The sequence below is a fragment of the Chlamydotis macqueenii genome, chromosome 4, assembly GCF_036417535.1.
Source record: "Chlamydotis macqueenii isolate bChlMac1 chromosome 4, bChlMac1.mat, whole genome shotgun sequence".
In the NCBI taxonomy this organism is placed as follows: Eukaryota; Metazoa; Chordata; class Aves; order Otidiformes; family Otididae; genus Chlamydotis; species Chlamydotis macqueenii.
The window spans coordinates 53,921,449-53,935,356 of NC_141559.1; the positions used below are offsets into that span (position 1 = coordinate 53,921,449).

At 38.2% G+C, this 13,908-nt stretch overlaps 2 protein-coding genes across 5 annotated transcripts in view; one reads left to right on the forward strand and one right to left on the reverse strand.

The window, feature by feature from the left end:
- Nucleotides 1-13,908, reverse strand: part of PAICS (phosphoribosylaminoimidazole carboxylase and phosphoribosylaminoimidazolesuccinocarboxamide synthase) — a 51,177-nt gene that overhangs the window by 21,329 nt on the left and 15,940 nt on the right. For all 4 annotated transcript variants that reach the window (XM_086746074.1, XM_086746076.1, XM_086746075.1 and 1 more), the window contains 5 exons: nt 13,770-13,856; nt 10,664-10,735; nt 9,560-9,961; nt 8,075-8,134; nt 7,072-7,262 (listed from right to left, as the gene is read on the reverse strand). In XM_086746074.1, coding sequence (XP_086602200.1) covers nt 7,072-7,262; nt 8,075-8,134; nt 9,560-9,961; nt 10,664-10,735; nt 13,770-13,856 — 812 coding nt within the window. The remainder of the gene's footprint in view (nt 1-7,071; nt 7,263-8,074; nt 8,135-9,559; nt 9,962-10,663; nt 10,736-13,769; nt 13,857-13,908) is intronic.
- The window catches only part of PPAT (phosphoribosyl pyrophosphate amidotransferase), a 47,043-nt gene that overhangs the window by 2,041 nt on the left and 31,094 nt on the right, over nt 1-13,908 (forward strand). The window lies entirely within an intron of this gene.

The following is a 13,908-nucleotide window of genomic DNA, read 5'->3' on the forward strand; positions in this document are numbered from 1 at the left end:
TACTCTGAGGTGCAGAACAGGTGGCATCCCTCTCAGAAGCTGGATAACAGCTATTTTCCTTCCTACTTTTTGGAACGTCTTAAAAACCAGAATTAAGATATAGCATTAACTGTATCAGTAAATTTCATTAAGCCCATTCTTTTAAACTTAAAAACTAAGAAGTGTCTGTTAACCATATTGCCTAAAAATGAATACAAAAGAGAGGTATGGTAAATATTAATGGGCAGTCCCAGTCAGGCCTAAGTGACTAACAGAAATTTGATTGTCCACTAGAAAATAGAGTCCTTAGACCTCACCTTCAAATTAGTAAGGATGTTTAGTTAGACCATACAGGCCTATAGGCATGTTCTTTTAGATGCAAATTAGTCCTGTGCAATAAATCAAATTACAGAATTTGGCCTTTAATTCATCTTAGATTTAAAAAATCAGAATATTCAAGCATGGCATTGTATCAAACTGCATTTTTGAGAAGACTGATCCACAAAGAAGAGGCAGCTGTTGGGAACGTGTTATAATTTCTGATCTTTGAAATCTTATCTGTATATGTAAAGATCCAGAGTATTCGTTACGTGCCACAAAAACATGCAGCATAAATTCTTTGTGCTTTATGTTTTGATACAGCTGGTTGCAGCAATGTGAAGGACTTTGCTGTTTCTGATAAATGGCCTAAAATTAGTTGATAGTTGATATTACAGTGTTAAAAAGATATTATGGCACTGGAGAGACTTACTTCATTGTAACTGAAAACTTTAAACTGTGTATGCTGGATCAAGGCACCAAAATACTTAAGCATGTATTCAATGGCATGTGTTTGAGCGGTGCTTATTGTTTCACTGAAACTGTTCTGCATAAAAAATCGGTGTGTATTTGTAAGCAAGTTCTGGAGCATGTCCAAAAGTATCATGGAAGATAAAAGATAGACTTGGAATGTCACTATCTTGACTTAAACACATAAGCGACAACTTTAAAGGGATTTTTTTGTTTGTTTGGTTGTTTTTTTAAAAAATTAAAAAGCAGCTGCTAGATTGTAGAGGCTTAAATTCACACTCCTTTGTAGCAAAAGTTAGAACGTGGCATTTTGTTGGCTTTTACTTTATAATGGTGAACTGTGAATTAAAATGAAAACCAGTATATTCCTACTCACAGGCTTATCAAGGCCTTCCACACACTAAGAACATTGTACCAGTTTAACCTGAGACCATTTAAAAGTAATTTTCATCTGGTTTTAACACATTTTACAGCTATGTTAGCAGTGAATTCTCATTACGTCTGAGGCTTTAAAGCTGCTAAAGCTAATGCTGTTACTCTGGTGTCAACATTAACAAGGCTTAAAAGTGGATACTCTAGATCATCCTTACAATTTGTAAGGCAGGGAACAGTCACTGCAAAATCCACTGACAGCATGCCAAAATAAAGTCAGAGGGTATTGGTAAGGAGGGGACTTTCTTGGGGGTGGTGAGGGAGGGAGGGAGGAGGAGTACTTTGAGTTACAAATCTATTAAACGTCATTTGAGTCCTTGACCAGGACAAATTTGCAAACTTAATCTTGGAACTAGTGTGATTCCTGTTAACTTTTTGCAAGATTCCCTGGAAACTATTTTTGGCAGTAATACTGTGTACTGAAACCTCAGTGAATCCAGCTTTGTACTGATTTTTAGAAAAGGTCTTTAAAAGGCCTCTTCTGTGTAGATGGAAGTCCTATTAAGTCAGGGGATACTCCTTGTCCCAACTCAGCTGGGTCTATGTATGGAATTTGTTATGAGAATCAAAGTAAATGGAGAGTAAAGGCTTGGCCAGCAGGCTTTTTTGATACCTTCCCTATTACTGGCCACTATTAAAACCCACACAACAGAACCCAAATAATCAGCAATGTAAGTTAAGAATTTTTACTTCTCTTCAAATCTAGTAACATTACTGGTTGCTTCCCATTAGCCATCCTTCCAAATAGTTACATTCAGTGTAGCATAATGAAAGTGTTTTCTACATTTTATATACAACATTTTTGGCTACAAGATATATATATATATATATATTAAAAGGCTATTTAGCAAGCTATTGGTATCTGGTCTTAGATTGTGAATCTTTCAAAAAGAAAGCTTGAAATTGCAATATTATTTGGATGGATGGGAATTTTCTGAGGAACATGGATATTCTTCAGGTAATGATCCTGCTATTTTGGTATGTAATATATTTACCTCTTCATTTCATCTCAAGAACCCATTATGGGTTCAGCAGATCCCCCATCCCCAGATGCAAGAACTGCAGTGTTAAATGTTTTCATTGTCTAAATGCCAAATTTTGTAATTAACCATATTTCTTTGTAAATTCCCTATGGAATTGCCCTATGGGTAAGATGTTTGTCTAGCTAATGATTTAGTCTGTATGCTGTTTTACCAGAACATTCATGATGTATGTGCTGGTAAAACATTCTTGAGTACTTTCAGAGACTCTTGCTGAACGTGGATGTAATAACACTTTAGTTCTATCTTGGTTTACGTTTATAGGCCATTCTGTGCTGCTAGGGGCTGACAGCCCAGTTTAATTACATGCCACAAAGCTTACTCCTGCAGGAAGAGAGGAGGAGCAAGACCTTTTTGCTGTGGTGAGTTGTTACATCCGCTCGGTTGTTTTACACAACTTCCTGCAGGGCTCAGGTTCCTGCTTGCTGGTTTTCAGAAAGTGAAGATAAGCCAGATTTCCATTCTAACCAAGTTCGGTCTCAGCTCTTATCTCTGGATGTGGAGTAACCAACTGGAATGAGATAATATGTAAGGAGTGGAAAAACCAGGAGGGAAGTGGTGCCAACATGTATATACGAGAAGACGTTTCAGAGACAGCCATTATGTTTATTGTGGCCAACAGACTTTCCATTACATTAACCTGGCTGCAGAGCTGGGGTGAGACTGCTCGTTTTCCTTCTCATTGACTGTAGTTAACTCATCCGTGTAGGTATGATACAGCTCTCCGGTAATTTTCACAGGATTGCTCTGTTGGCTTGTGTGCCCACACCTTAAATTTGAGCCTAAAGCATGGAGGGAGGGTTGTGCACAGGAGGTTGATGCTGGGTAGTTCAGTTCAAGTAAAGCGTCCTGGCTGCTCTTCCTGCCGGCTCTTACACTACTTTCCTTGAACTTAAAAAAAAAAAAAAAAAACCCTGGGTTGTTTGGAGGGGCTTTTTACTAGGTTCGTTTTAATTTAAATCAGTTCTGTCAGTTAACAACTTGGCCACAAGAGTGCTTGTGCCAACACAAAGGAGACCTTGCTGCAGAAGGAACAAAGGAGGGGCCCAGTCTAGTCTTTTAAGCGGACAGCAATGCTGATAGCGCTTGTGGATCTGCCAACAATGCAAGTAGTTCTGCTCCCTGAAGCTCATTCTCCATGCATTTGGCCCAAATATAGTTTGGTCTACCAGGAAATAATCTAAATGGGGCATTCAGAGGACTTTCCAGGGTAACAGCCCTATCAAAGCCGTGTAAAGTGACCCATTCATCTCGGTGAATTAGGGTGCTTTACAAAAGAATGGAACTTTTTTTTTTAATATAGGTCGGAGTGGTGATTACACCATTTATCTGCCACAGCTCAAAAATGTCAGTATCTTTGCAAACTGGGGAGGAGACAGGTTTGTCCTCACAGTAATCTGAGTGCCTCCCTCATAACAGTGCAGATATTTGAGGAGGGAGAAGAGCAAAGATCTCTGGCTTTTATAGGATTGCTGCTCTTGCCATCATTACTTTGTGTTAGTTTTTATTTTTAAGCTGGATCATTTTAATGATGTAATTATTAAGATTCCCAGGAGCAGTTAAATGGAAACAACATGGTCTGGCCTTTCTGCTAAAAAGGAACCATGTGGATCTACACCTAAGAAGGCCTCTCCTCCCCAAACCCTTTCAGTCCAACGACAGTACTGTCACACATAACCATTCTGCATGTGTCAGATGGTGTCCCATTTAACTTGCCCGTAAGTGTGCCTAGACTAAATATTGTCTGACTGTAATAAATGTAAAGCTGTGATCAGAGCAGAGCCACAGCACAAGCTCAAGTGGATATAAAAATACCCTGGAAGGATGAGTTGCATTAACTAATGCTATTTTTGAAGGGACTTTTCTTGAGAAATACTTCACTCTGCCAACATTCTGTGTAGCCCATTGTCACTACCCTAGGAGATGCTGTCAAGAGGAGACAGACCATAGCTCTAGATAACTGGAATTATAAATGTGCAACATTCATGTTATTTTGTCTCTTAAGGAAAAAGTGATATGGAATCATAACTACAGCTCCAGTGAAGAAAGGTTCTCTTGATGCCACTTTGATGAATCTATCTCACCGTCCAACGTATTCAAGTACATACATTAATCGTTATGTATATAAGTGGGAGTAGCACATAAATATTACATGATGCCAAATGCCCCATGCACTTGATATCTCTTGTCATCTTTGACCAAAAATAAATGTAAACAGCAGGAAAGAAGGAGATAGCTTTCTGACAAAACAATTAGAAAAAGCAAGCTATGCTTTGAAGGCACAAAGAAGAATAGAAGTGGAATCTCACACAAAAGGGAGTCCACCTTCTGTGCAATTTGTTTGTCAGGTAAATCCCACTCTCTGGAAAGTGCAGGCATGTTTTCTGAGAAAAAAAAATCTTTTGCTTGGAAAGCCAATTGTGTTCTTTTTTTTTTTTTCTGTCAGTTCTGGCTTCATGTATTGATAGGAACAGTTTCCAAGTAGAGACTGCAAGTGTGCTCTGCAATTCTCTGCTCTAACCTGCTGAGAATTTAGGCAGTCCTTTGGCTCAGTGCTTTTGTGCAGTTCTCACCTGAACAACAGCATTTAAAAACAGATTCTTATTTCTTGAAAGACCTGGTTCTTTTAATTAATAAAATAAGCATTTACTTTTTATTTTCTGGAAGAAGAGAAAGTTTTGGGGAGGACATTGTACTGAATGACAGTGAAGTTTTAGAAAGCTTGGGATTCTTGTGCATCACTTAGATTTTTAAGTGAGGTTTGTCTTGATGGCAGTGCTAACTGCCTCCCTCAGGTTAGCCTTTATTCTGGGAGTGCAGTCACACTGCAACAAAAACAACCTTTGAGCTGCTCAAAGTCAGGGCTAGTACAGCTGGGAACTTGCTGGCTTGTTTCAACTCACTCACTACACAGAAAGCCATTTGTACTTTCTTTTTGTTTTTTCCCAGCTGGGCTAGTTCTGTGTCAGGTTAGTGAGCTGAACTGGTTTATAGGTGATATAACATACATCAGATTGCTTAAAGTAGACATAGCAAAAAGGGAATCTTCTTGTTGCAATGAGTCCTCAATTCAGCCTCAGCTGCTTTATGTAACTTCAGCCTTGGAACGCATGGAACAGAGCAAGTAGAGCAGAACATGCAAGTGATCCATGTTACATTCAGTAGAGTTACTTTAAAAACTTAATTTAAATTTAAATTGAACTAAACTGTTTAAATGTACTAGAGTGAGTTAGGGTTGGATCACACATTTTTCTGGTTCACATGTGGAAGGAGTAACCTGTGATTGTAGTGCTGCTAGGAATGGCCAGGTCTTCAGCTGGCTCAGCAGGAATACCTGACTGTGTGGTGATAGCAAGGACAGATCCCTTGTTCTCCTACCAAAGACAGCAGTTCTGTATGTAAGTGATATAATAGATGCAAGTTCAAGGATGTATCTTTGAACCAACTCATTGCAAAGAGAGAAGAGAGATTTTTAAACCAATGATGATACTAGTATTACAAGACAAAGAAGGTTTATACTGAGAAACCAAAATAAAATGTGGAAAGTGGTAGATAAGCATACACTGGAACAACTGTATGTCCATGTCACTGTACAGATGAATATGATTTAAAAACTATGATTTTCTAGGGATTTTTCTCTGACTTCTCAGAATTATTTTAATAATGCTAATCAAATGGCAGATAATATCTACCTTAGTGGAAATTATTTACCTTCATAATGTCTCTCATAAAAGAATTAACAAGAAATTAACCATACAGCAGAAAACAAAGCACTATATCCAGTAACATTTTTGTGTAAGATTTTGTGAAGAGGAACTTGGGTGGAATTTAGGCCTCAGTGTATAAACAAACCTGGCAGCTGTTGCTGCTGTGGTAAGGACTTCACTATTTGATTTCAGTTGTGCCCTTGTGTCTGCCCAGAACTGACTTTGGCAGTGCTGTGCAGGTCTATGCTCAAACATGACTGAAGTCCAGAAATGAGTTGTTCTGCTTGAATACACTGAAAGGAAAACCCTGAAAATGCATCTCTTTTAGACAGTATAGTCTATAGAGTACTTCCACAATCACAATATGGAGTAGTGGCTAGCAGAATTTTGCAGAGTGATGGTTAGTTATGGCATGGCATTTGTCACGTACTATGTCATTCTTCCCTGCACTCTATCTGTGTTTTCTGTACTTCAGTTGGTTACTCAACAAGGCAGACCCCTTGCTTAGTATAGAACAGGGAGCAGAATCCATACCTGCCCCTTCTAGGTGGGCATCAACTTTGTGTATGTTCTTTCTGGCTCACTGAATTCTCCAGTTCATTGCTGCACAGTACGATACCTTCAGCGGGCAGATGGGGATGGTTCCCCATGCTAGCTTAGGCAGGTGGTGAGGCTAGGAGGGTAAATGCTGATAAAGGAATTGTTTTGTTTTCCCCTCCAGCCTTGCCTCACTGTTTGGTTAATTGCAGAGGACTAACTTGCTAGGAAGGTCATAGAAACTGTAACTGGAAATGATGGGATGAAATTTTAACTGTACATGTTTTCTTTGATCAGTGTTATTTTCTTTCAATTAAACCTGTTAATTGTGGCATATAGGTGAGCCAAGGCATGTAGGCAGAGGTTATATCTTTTATTAGACTAACTGACATCACTGCTAAAAGCTCACAGTTAAGGATTATGATCATACCTTGTTTTAGTTTAAATGACTGAAGGTGAATATATTAAAGGGGAGCAACCATGTACTCATGTGGGTGACCTACACTTATAAATAAGTCTATTTAGTCTTTTACTATCTGAGAGAAACTCTTTGCACTCTAATTTCATAGAAAGTTCATTAAACCAACCTGTTGTTTGGCTGATGGATCAGCATACAGCTGTGTTCTGCTGAGGTCTTGCATTTCTTCCTGCTTACAAAGCCTTTCTAGCAGTAACTTTTTGCCTTCTGTTACTGTGTGCGCTCTCTCTGTTAATAGTTTTTGGAAGTGAAGTATGGTGTTTTCAGAAGCACTTTTCTTAAGTGGAACAGGTGACACCTCTGTGAACGAAAGCAAAGTATGTAGTTAGAGGGCACAAGTCAGTGAACTGCTGACGCTGAAGTTTAGCACATGATAGATTATCCTAATGCTGTCCTTCTGTTACACTGTTTTGGCAGGTGTTGCCTGATATTGTGTAAGGTGTCATTGTATAATGGCGAGTAGGAAGGAAGCAGACCTTGTAAAAATCACTCATATTTGAAACTTTCAGCTTTGCCTAGCCACTGACTTCAACAAGATGTACTTATCTCACAGGCAATACATGAAACTATATTTAATCATACAGAATTAGTCCTGTTAGTACGGTTTGTGATGGTGTACTCTGCAGGTTGAAGTCAGAAATGTTGTGGTGTTTGGATTTGTGTTCATCTGTCTGTAGATAAGACATCATTTTAGTACTAAAAACAGGAGGGGAGCCTCCTAAAAGCTAAGTTTGCCATCCCTTATTGTTGGACTTTTTGATTATTTAGGGCCTGACAATTCTGCTTGGTAGAAAAACAGCTCCTGACCTTTCCTATAGCAGATTGCATGCTGCATATTTCCATCTATTCCTTCATTTTCATCTCTCAGTGATTCTACACCATATCTTCTCATTGGAATAGCTGTCTTAACCTGTATTCTCTTGTACAACATGTTAGACATATCATGTCTAACATGAAATGTCTAACATGTTGTACAAGAGAATACAGGTTATGTCTAAACATGTAATTTTTCCTCTCGTTTACTGACACGTGGTATAACATGAGGAAACCACAACCATGACTGTGATATTGTGAGCAGTGTATAGAAGCTTTAAAAAATCAGGGGCTCTTACCATCATTCCATGTTTTTCTCTTGATACTCAAGGATCCTGTGTTTGCTGTAACATCTCCCACTGAAATTTAGAAGAGAAAAGCAAGGTGACTGAGTATTTTGCAGAGATTCTTAAAGCACAGTCAGTCAGACACCAAAAAGCTTTATACTACAAAAGCAAATGCATTGGGACAAGTGACCTGGAGCAATGAGAATCTTCTAGAAAAGTTAGGTTGGCACCTAACTAAAATCAGGGATGAGACACATTTATTTGGCAGATGCCTTGAGCAGCTTAATAACTAAAGGTTTTCTGAAAGGTTATTGCTTTTTTGAAAGGTTATTGTTTTACTGTCTCTTGCATCAGCGTTCACTGCACAGATTACACAGTCCTTTTTCAGCATGCTAAAATGTAAACCAGCCAGGTTGGCTCAAATACTCTTGGTGTTGACAAATTCCATTCACAGAGAGCAGAAATGAGCAGTAATATCTTCAGTTTCTGGATTTAGAAGAAAATGTCTTAAGAATGAGATTGAGCACAAGAATGAGGCAGGTGAGCAGTGGTGTCATCCCATGGCTGTATGGATGTCATTCCAGCCTCAACTAATGACACTACCGTATGGTGTCCTTGGACTCTGCTTTAGGGCTCTGATTCATGAGTAAAGACAGCTGGCTTAAGGAAGGCTCCAGCAGTTTCTGCTGAAGCTGTCCATCTGACCTCTGCTGCAGAAATTGCTCAAGTCCACAACTAACATTTGTGATGTCGCAAATTATGATTAACATATTGAGAAAAATCAGAATTAGTTGTGGTTTACCATAACTCACTAAGCTTTAAGCTGCAGTGGTTAAGTTGCTTTCACAAGGGCATCTGATCTGGCTGGAGCAGATGCCCCTGAGAACTGGAGCAGTTGGCTAGCCATGAGAACCCTTACAGCCTTACGGCAGATACAAGGTTACCTGTGCAGTTCCTAAGTCAGAGAGGTCTTTTTATAGCAAAATAGCAGCAAATTCTGCTTTGAAAACTGCTACTGCTCTAGCAAAATGAATATAATAATTACAAGTGCTCAAATAAACATCACAGTCCTGGATTTCTCTCTCTTGACTGTGGTGTGAATTGAACTAAGGAAGGTTGCTTCTTTTCACTCCTTGCACTTGGCTTGCGGTTCTCTATCCATAATACTTTACGTGCCTGCTTGATCACCTCTAAAACCTGTCACATTTTCTAGCACCATTTCACTGAATCTCACTTAAGCTTCCAAAAGGACAAAGATTCTTCAATAAGATGGAACACTTTGAGTGTTTTCACTTTTTGTTAATGTTCTCACTTCTGAACTCCTCCTAATACCATTTTGGTTCGCTGAGTATTGCCTATCTGACCATGCAGATACAAGTTCTTCAATTATTTTCCCTCCCCATTCTGGCCACATATTTCACCCCCACAGCATGGGTCAACAGCCAACTTTAAGTTTCATTTTTAAGCGCTTTATCTTATCACTGAAGTTTTTAGTACCTGATCGGAGACTTGAACTTTCACATCCCCAGCTCGAGGGACCCAGAGGCTGTCTTCTCAAGATACAGTCAACTTCATCATAAAATCTCATTTTTCTCCTGGGATTACCAAGATGCTCATTTTCCTTCTGCAGTGCACGGTATTCATATTTTAGGTTCTTGTATTTTGTGCGACATTGTTTCCAGTCTCTGTCTATACCACGTTTCATTAACCTTCTGGCAATTTCTTCAAATATTTCTTTATTTCTTGTGGCCCCTTCAAGCATTTGTTGTATCTTTTCATCTGACCATATGTTTATCAGAGCTCTGACTTCATTATCACTCCAGTGTTTTCCTGCTCCAGTATCATTAACTGTAATAACTTTAAAGTGATTTTGTGTTTCTTCTAACGGAATGTGATTGTCTGAAAATAAAAGTGAAACAACAACTGAGTATTGCTGAATATACATACATTAAAGTGTAATTGTAGCTAATGATTTGGTAACGAGCTGAAGAATTAATTAATGTTTATAATAATCTCTTGTTATGAAAAGCTTCTAACTTTGCAATGTTAATATCCATATATGATTAAATTTCTCTTAAGTATGCAAAATGTGTAGCAAGTGAAGTCTCTTGTTTCTTCAAGGCATTTAAAACTCCACATTTTGTCAGTGTAATTTTGTAGCTGCTGTTGTCAAATTAAAGACAGATGTATCTGAGTGCTACATGCAGGAAAGCAACAGGCCTTAAGCTTTAAAAGTAACAATATATCAGTAGTGATAAGAAAATGGCTTTCCAGTATGGTTTCTAATTAGAATCTTCATACAAATGAAGATGCTACTGGGGATTCAATAGAAGAAAAAAATCTTACCTACTACCTGCTTCTGATGCTGCTCATCAGATAAGTAGAGAATGCAAAGTTGAACTACAGTATTAATACAAGTTTTGCTCATGACAGGGAGTAGAGCTATGAAACTAATTTTTAAGTTTAGTGATAAAACTAGACTAGAGTCAGAAGTAGAAAAGTAGAGCTGTGTTTACAGTGGAGATCTGTTTGCTCCAGCTTCAGTACTGAAATTACAATGTGATTTTGTTTCAGAACAAATGCATGGAAATTAATACTTACCTGTCCCGACTATCTGTTTTGCTACTGGCGTACAAGATCTGTCTTCTGAGGTAGTGCTTATAGAATCATCATCTATAGAAACATGCAGTTTTAAATAAAATAGACTTGGACTTAGACAAATAAATTGCCAATATTATTGTCATTCTCTGAAGGTAACACCGATCTTCAATTAAAAATGTTGTAACCCATTAGTTATAACAAGTCTTCTGCCACATGCCTCCCTAAATCAAATTATTTATTGGCATTTCTCGTAAGCCCTATCTTTCTTTCTGCCCCTGCATTCCAAAATGTACCTGTGGATGCAACACAAATGTAAAACACTTTATTAAACACATAAGCGTAGGTGGATGGTTTGTATCTCACATGTTAGTCAATTTGCATAACATGCTTGTGCACATTGATTAGCCCAGGTGTGTCTTCCAGTTTTTCTCCTAGGCGATGTGGGTACAGCAGGCCTGGGGAGGCTTTGGTGCCATTTGTAAGGGCACAGGTCTGTGGATTCACTGCTTGGACTGCAGCCGTTCCCTTTGTGGGGTCATACACGCGCCCCCGCTGCTGTGATGAAATGAGCAGGGACTGGGGCCCTAGAAGATCATTGTCCCCCTCTCATTTTAGTAAGCTACCATGGCAGCTGGGCTTTGAGGTGTGCCTTTCCCAGATTCCATGAGGGAGGGCAGGAAGGGATGCTAGGAAAAGTTGCATACTTTTGCCTTCCTTTAGGAGACAGCCATGTTTTTTTACTTTTGAGTGAAAGGCTTGTCTCTGATACAGAGCTTTTGTGATGGAGATAAGCAGATGAAAAATTGGAAAGCAAACAGTTCATTAATGCTTTTGTGGAAATCCTTAGCTTCAGCATAAATTGCATTTTCTATATGTAGGGATGGCTCTATCCAAAAGTATTCTATGTGGCTTAAGTGACAAAACAGGGAAGACAGAAGAACTACTTTTTATTCTACCAGCATCTGAGTTCTTTGCAAAATTCCATCCCTAACAGGATAGAAGCATCATTATATAATATTTCTGCATGTCTACTTGCCGGGTTTTTTTCCCTTCTGCAGACCTGAGGCTGTAGTAGCTTTGCACTCTTTTGCAGCATAAAGAACTATTCAGAAGTAAAATTCAGGAGCCCTCAGAATTCTTGAAATCATCTATGGATATGAAAACTCAACTCCGCTGACTCTGGGCTTAGACTTCTCTGAGGCTGAACGTTCACTTTTGAGTGAAATTACTTTTCAGCTTGGGAGGGAAATAAAGATTAATTCTCATCCTTTTGGTAGGTGATGTCATAGATCAATTATCTTCAACACAGTTTTCAGTAAAGGGTAGAAGGAAATATTCCTTATATGTTTTGAAAAACTGAGTGCATGGTTTAGACTCTAAGAGATGGTTGGTAAATAAGCAGTTGTTCATTTGATGTGTTTTCTATAATGGTACTTGCTAACATATGCACAGAGTAGTATTTGGAATTCATATTTGTTTTATAACTTGTTTTTTCTTAAGTGATTTGACAAATACTGGTTTTTATAAGCCATATGGAAGAATAAATTTCATACCTATGTAAAACTTAGAATCAGAAATTATACTCTCATAAGCATTTGTGTGTGATATACTTGGGGTACTAGATAAAAGTGATTTTTCATAAATAGGCTACCCCATAACTCTTAAGAAAATTCTTGCATCTTCCTTTAACACTTACAGCTATTGGAAATAGAACCTTGGGCCAAAACGGAGCAGTAGGTCCACTGCTGGGCTCTTGAGTGATTTTTTCTTTTCTTTTCTTTTTTTTTTTAAACTAGTACTAGAAAACGTCATGGCTTTCATTTATGTGTTCATTCTATCAGCCATGCTGGCTGTGTAATTTCTTTCTGCCTTTGGCAATGGCACATGTACACCTCAATTGGGTATTACATGACAGGTACAGGGAATTTGTGTGTATAAGGCAGTCAGTTGATTTGCATGACATTTTATTCTGTGCCATTGTGTATGAACTCTTCTCTTTGCACTAGTATGACCTCGCTATGTCTCTGAACTTTCAGGGACACAGCTTTACTTTACCCTCAATGTAACTTGTGTTTCTGTGTGTCATTGCTGTGATGGCATTGCTCTGGTGGTGTGCTCAGTGTCACACTCCTTACAGTTGTCTTTCATGATCAAGGTCAGCCTATGCGAGCCGTTGTAAAAGCTGCGTTGGATAGGGTGTCTCAACACCCAGACTCCAGAAACCATAAATTTCTGAGAAGGAAGCTCTTGCTGGGATCACAGAAATACTGATGCATACAATAGAAATATTCTTAGGGTAGAAACTTTTAGTGTAAAAAGGCAAAGCATTGTTGTTCACAGAATCATTATAATAGAATTTTTTATTCTTTCCATTAACTTCTGAATGTAAACAGTACTGTAAAGTACATTTTGATCCAGGATGTCAGGTCAGTAGATTTCAATGTCATTGTTATTTCCTCTGATGCTTTTTTTTTTAATGATCTTCCATGGTTTCTACGCTCCTTGATTCCAGAAGATTAATATCCCTAATGTATTCTAATGTTAAATTGTAATGTTTTAAATAAACCAAATCTTCTCCTCAATATTTGTTATTGAATGTATGACTTCTACATATTGCTGAGGCTCTGATTTCAGTTTAACTTGTAAAATATTCAGAATATTTATGGCAGTTGTTTGATAGTGAATAATGTGAAATTAAATGCACTGTCATGAAATAGTTTGAAAAGACAGACAAGGCATAAAATGTTCAGTGTTTCTGAGGCAGCTATTTACCTCTCCAGTTTATCCTCTCTAGCAACCGTGTATGAAAAAGAACAGTATTTGTGTCACAATCAAATGCAGGCTTACCACATCTAGCATAATAAGGAATATGTTGTCTGGGAAAATAACATCTTTTATTAATTGAGGGAAGGAGAAATAAGTGTTTATGCTTTTTTTTCACTTTGAAGTCAAACAAAAAAAAACCCCAGATTTTAAACAAATTTTATCATAACCTAGAAGTAGGAGGAGTATCATGTGCGGGAATAACATACAAACCATAGGAATCTATGGTTCCCAGTGAAGTAGAATGTGCTGTTTTAACCATCGGGGCACAGTCTTGACCTACCTATGTCAATTGTCTCCTTCTTTATTTGTGTAGCTTCCGCAGCTGCCAGGGTGGAGTTGGCAAAGTCTCTCTCATCTTCAAGGACTTCTGTAAAAAAAAAAATACCGAATTCTTATTAACTAAACAGATCTTGAGTTAG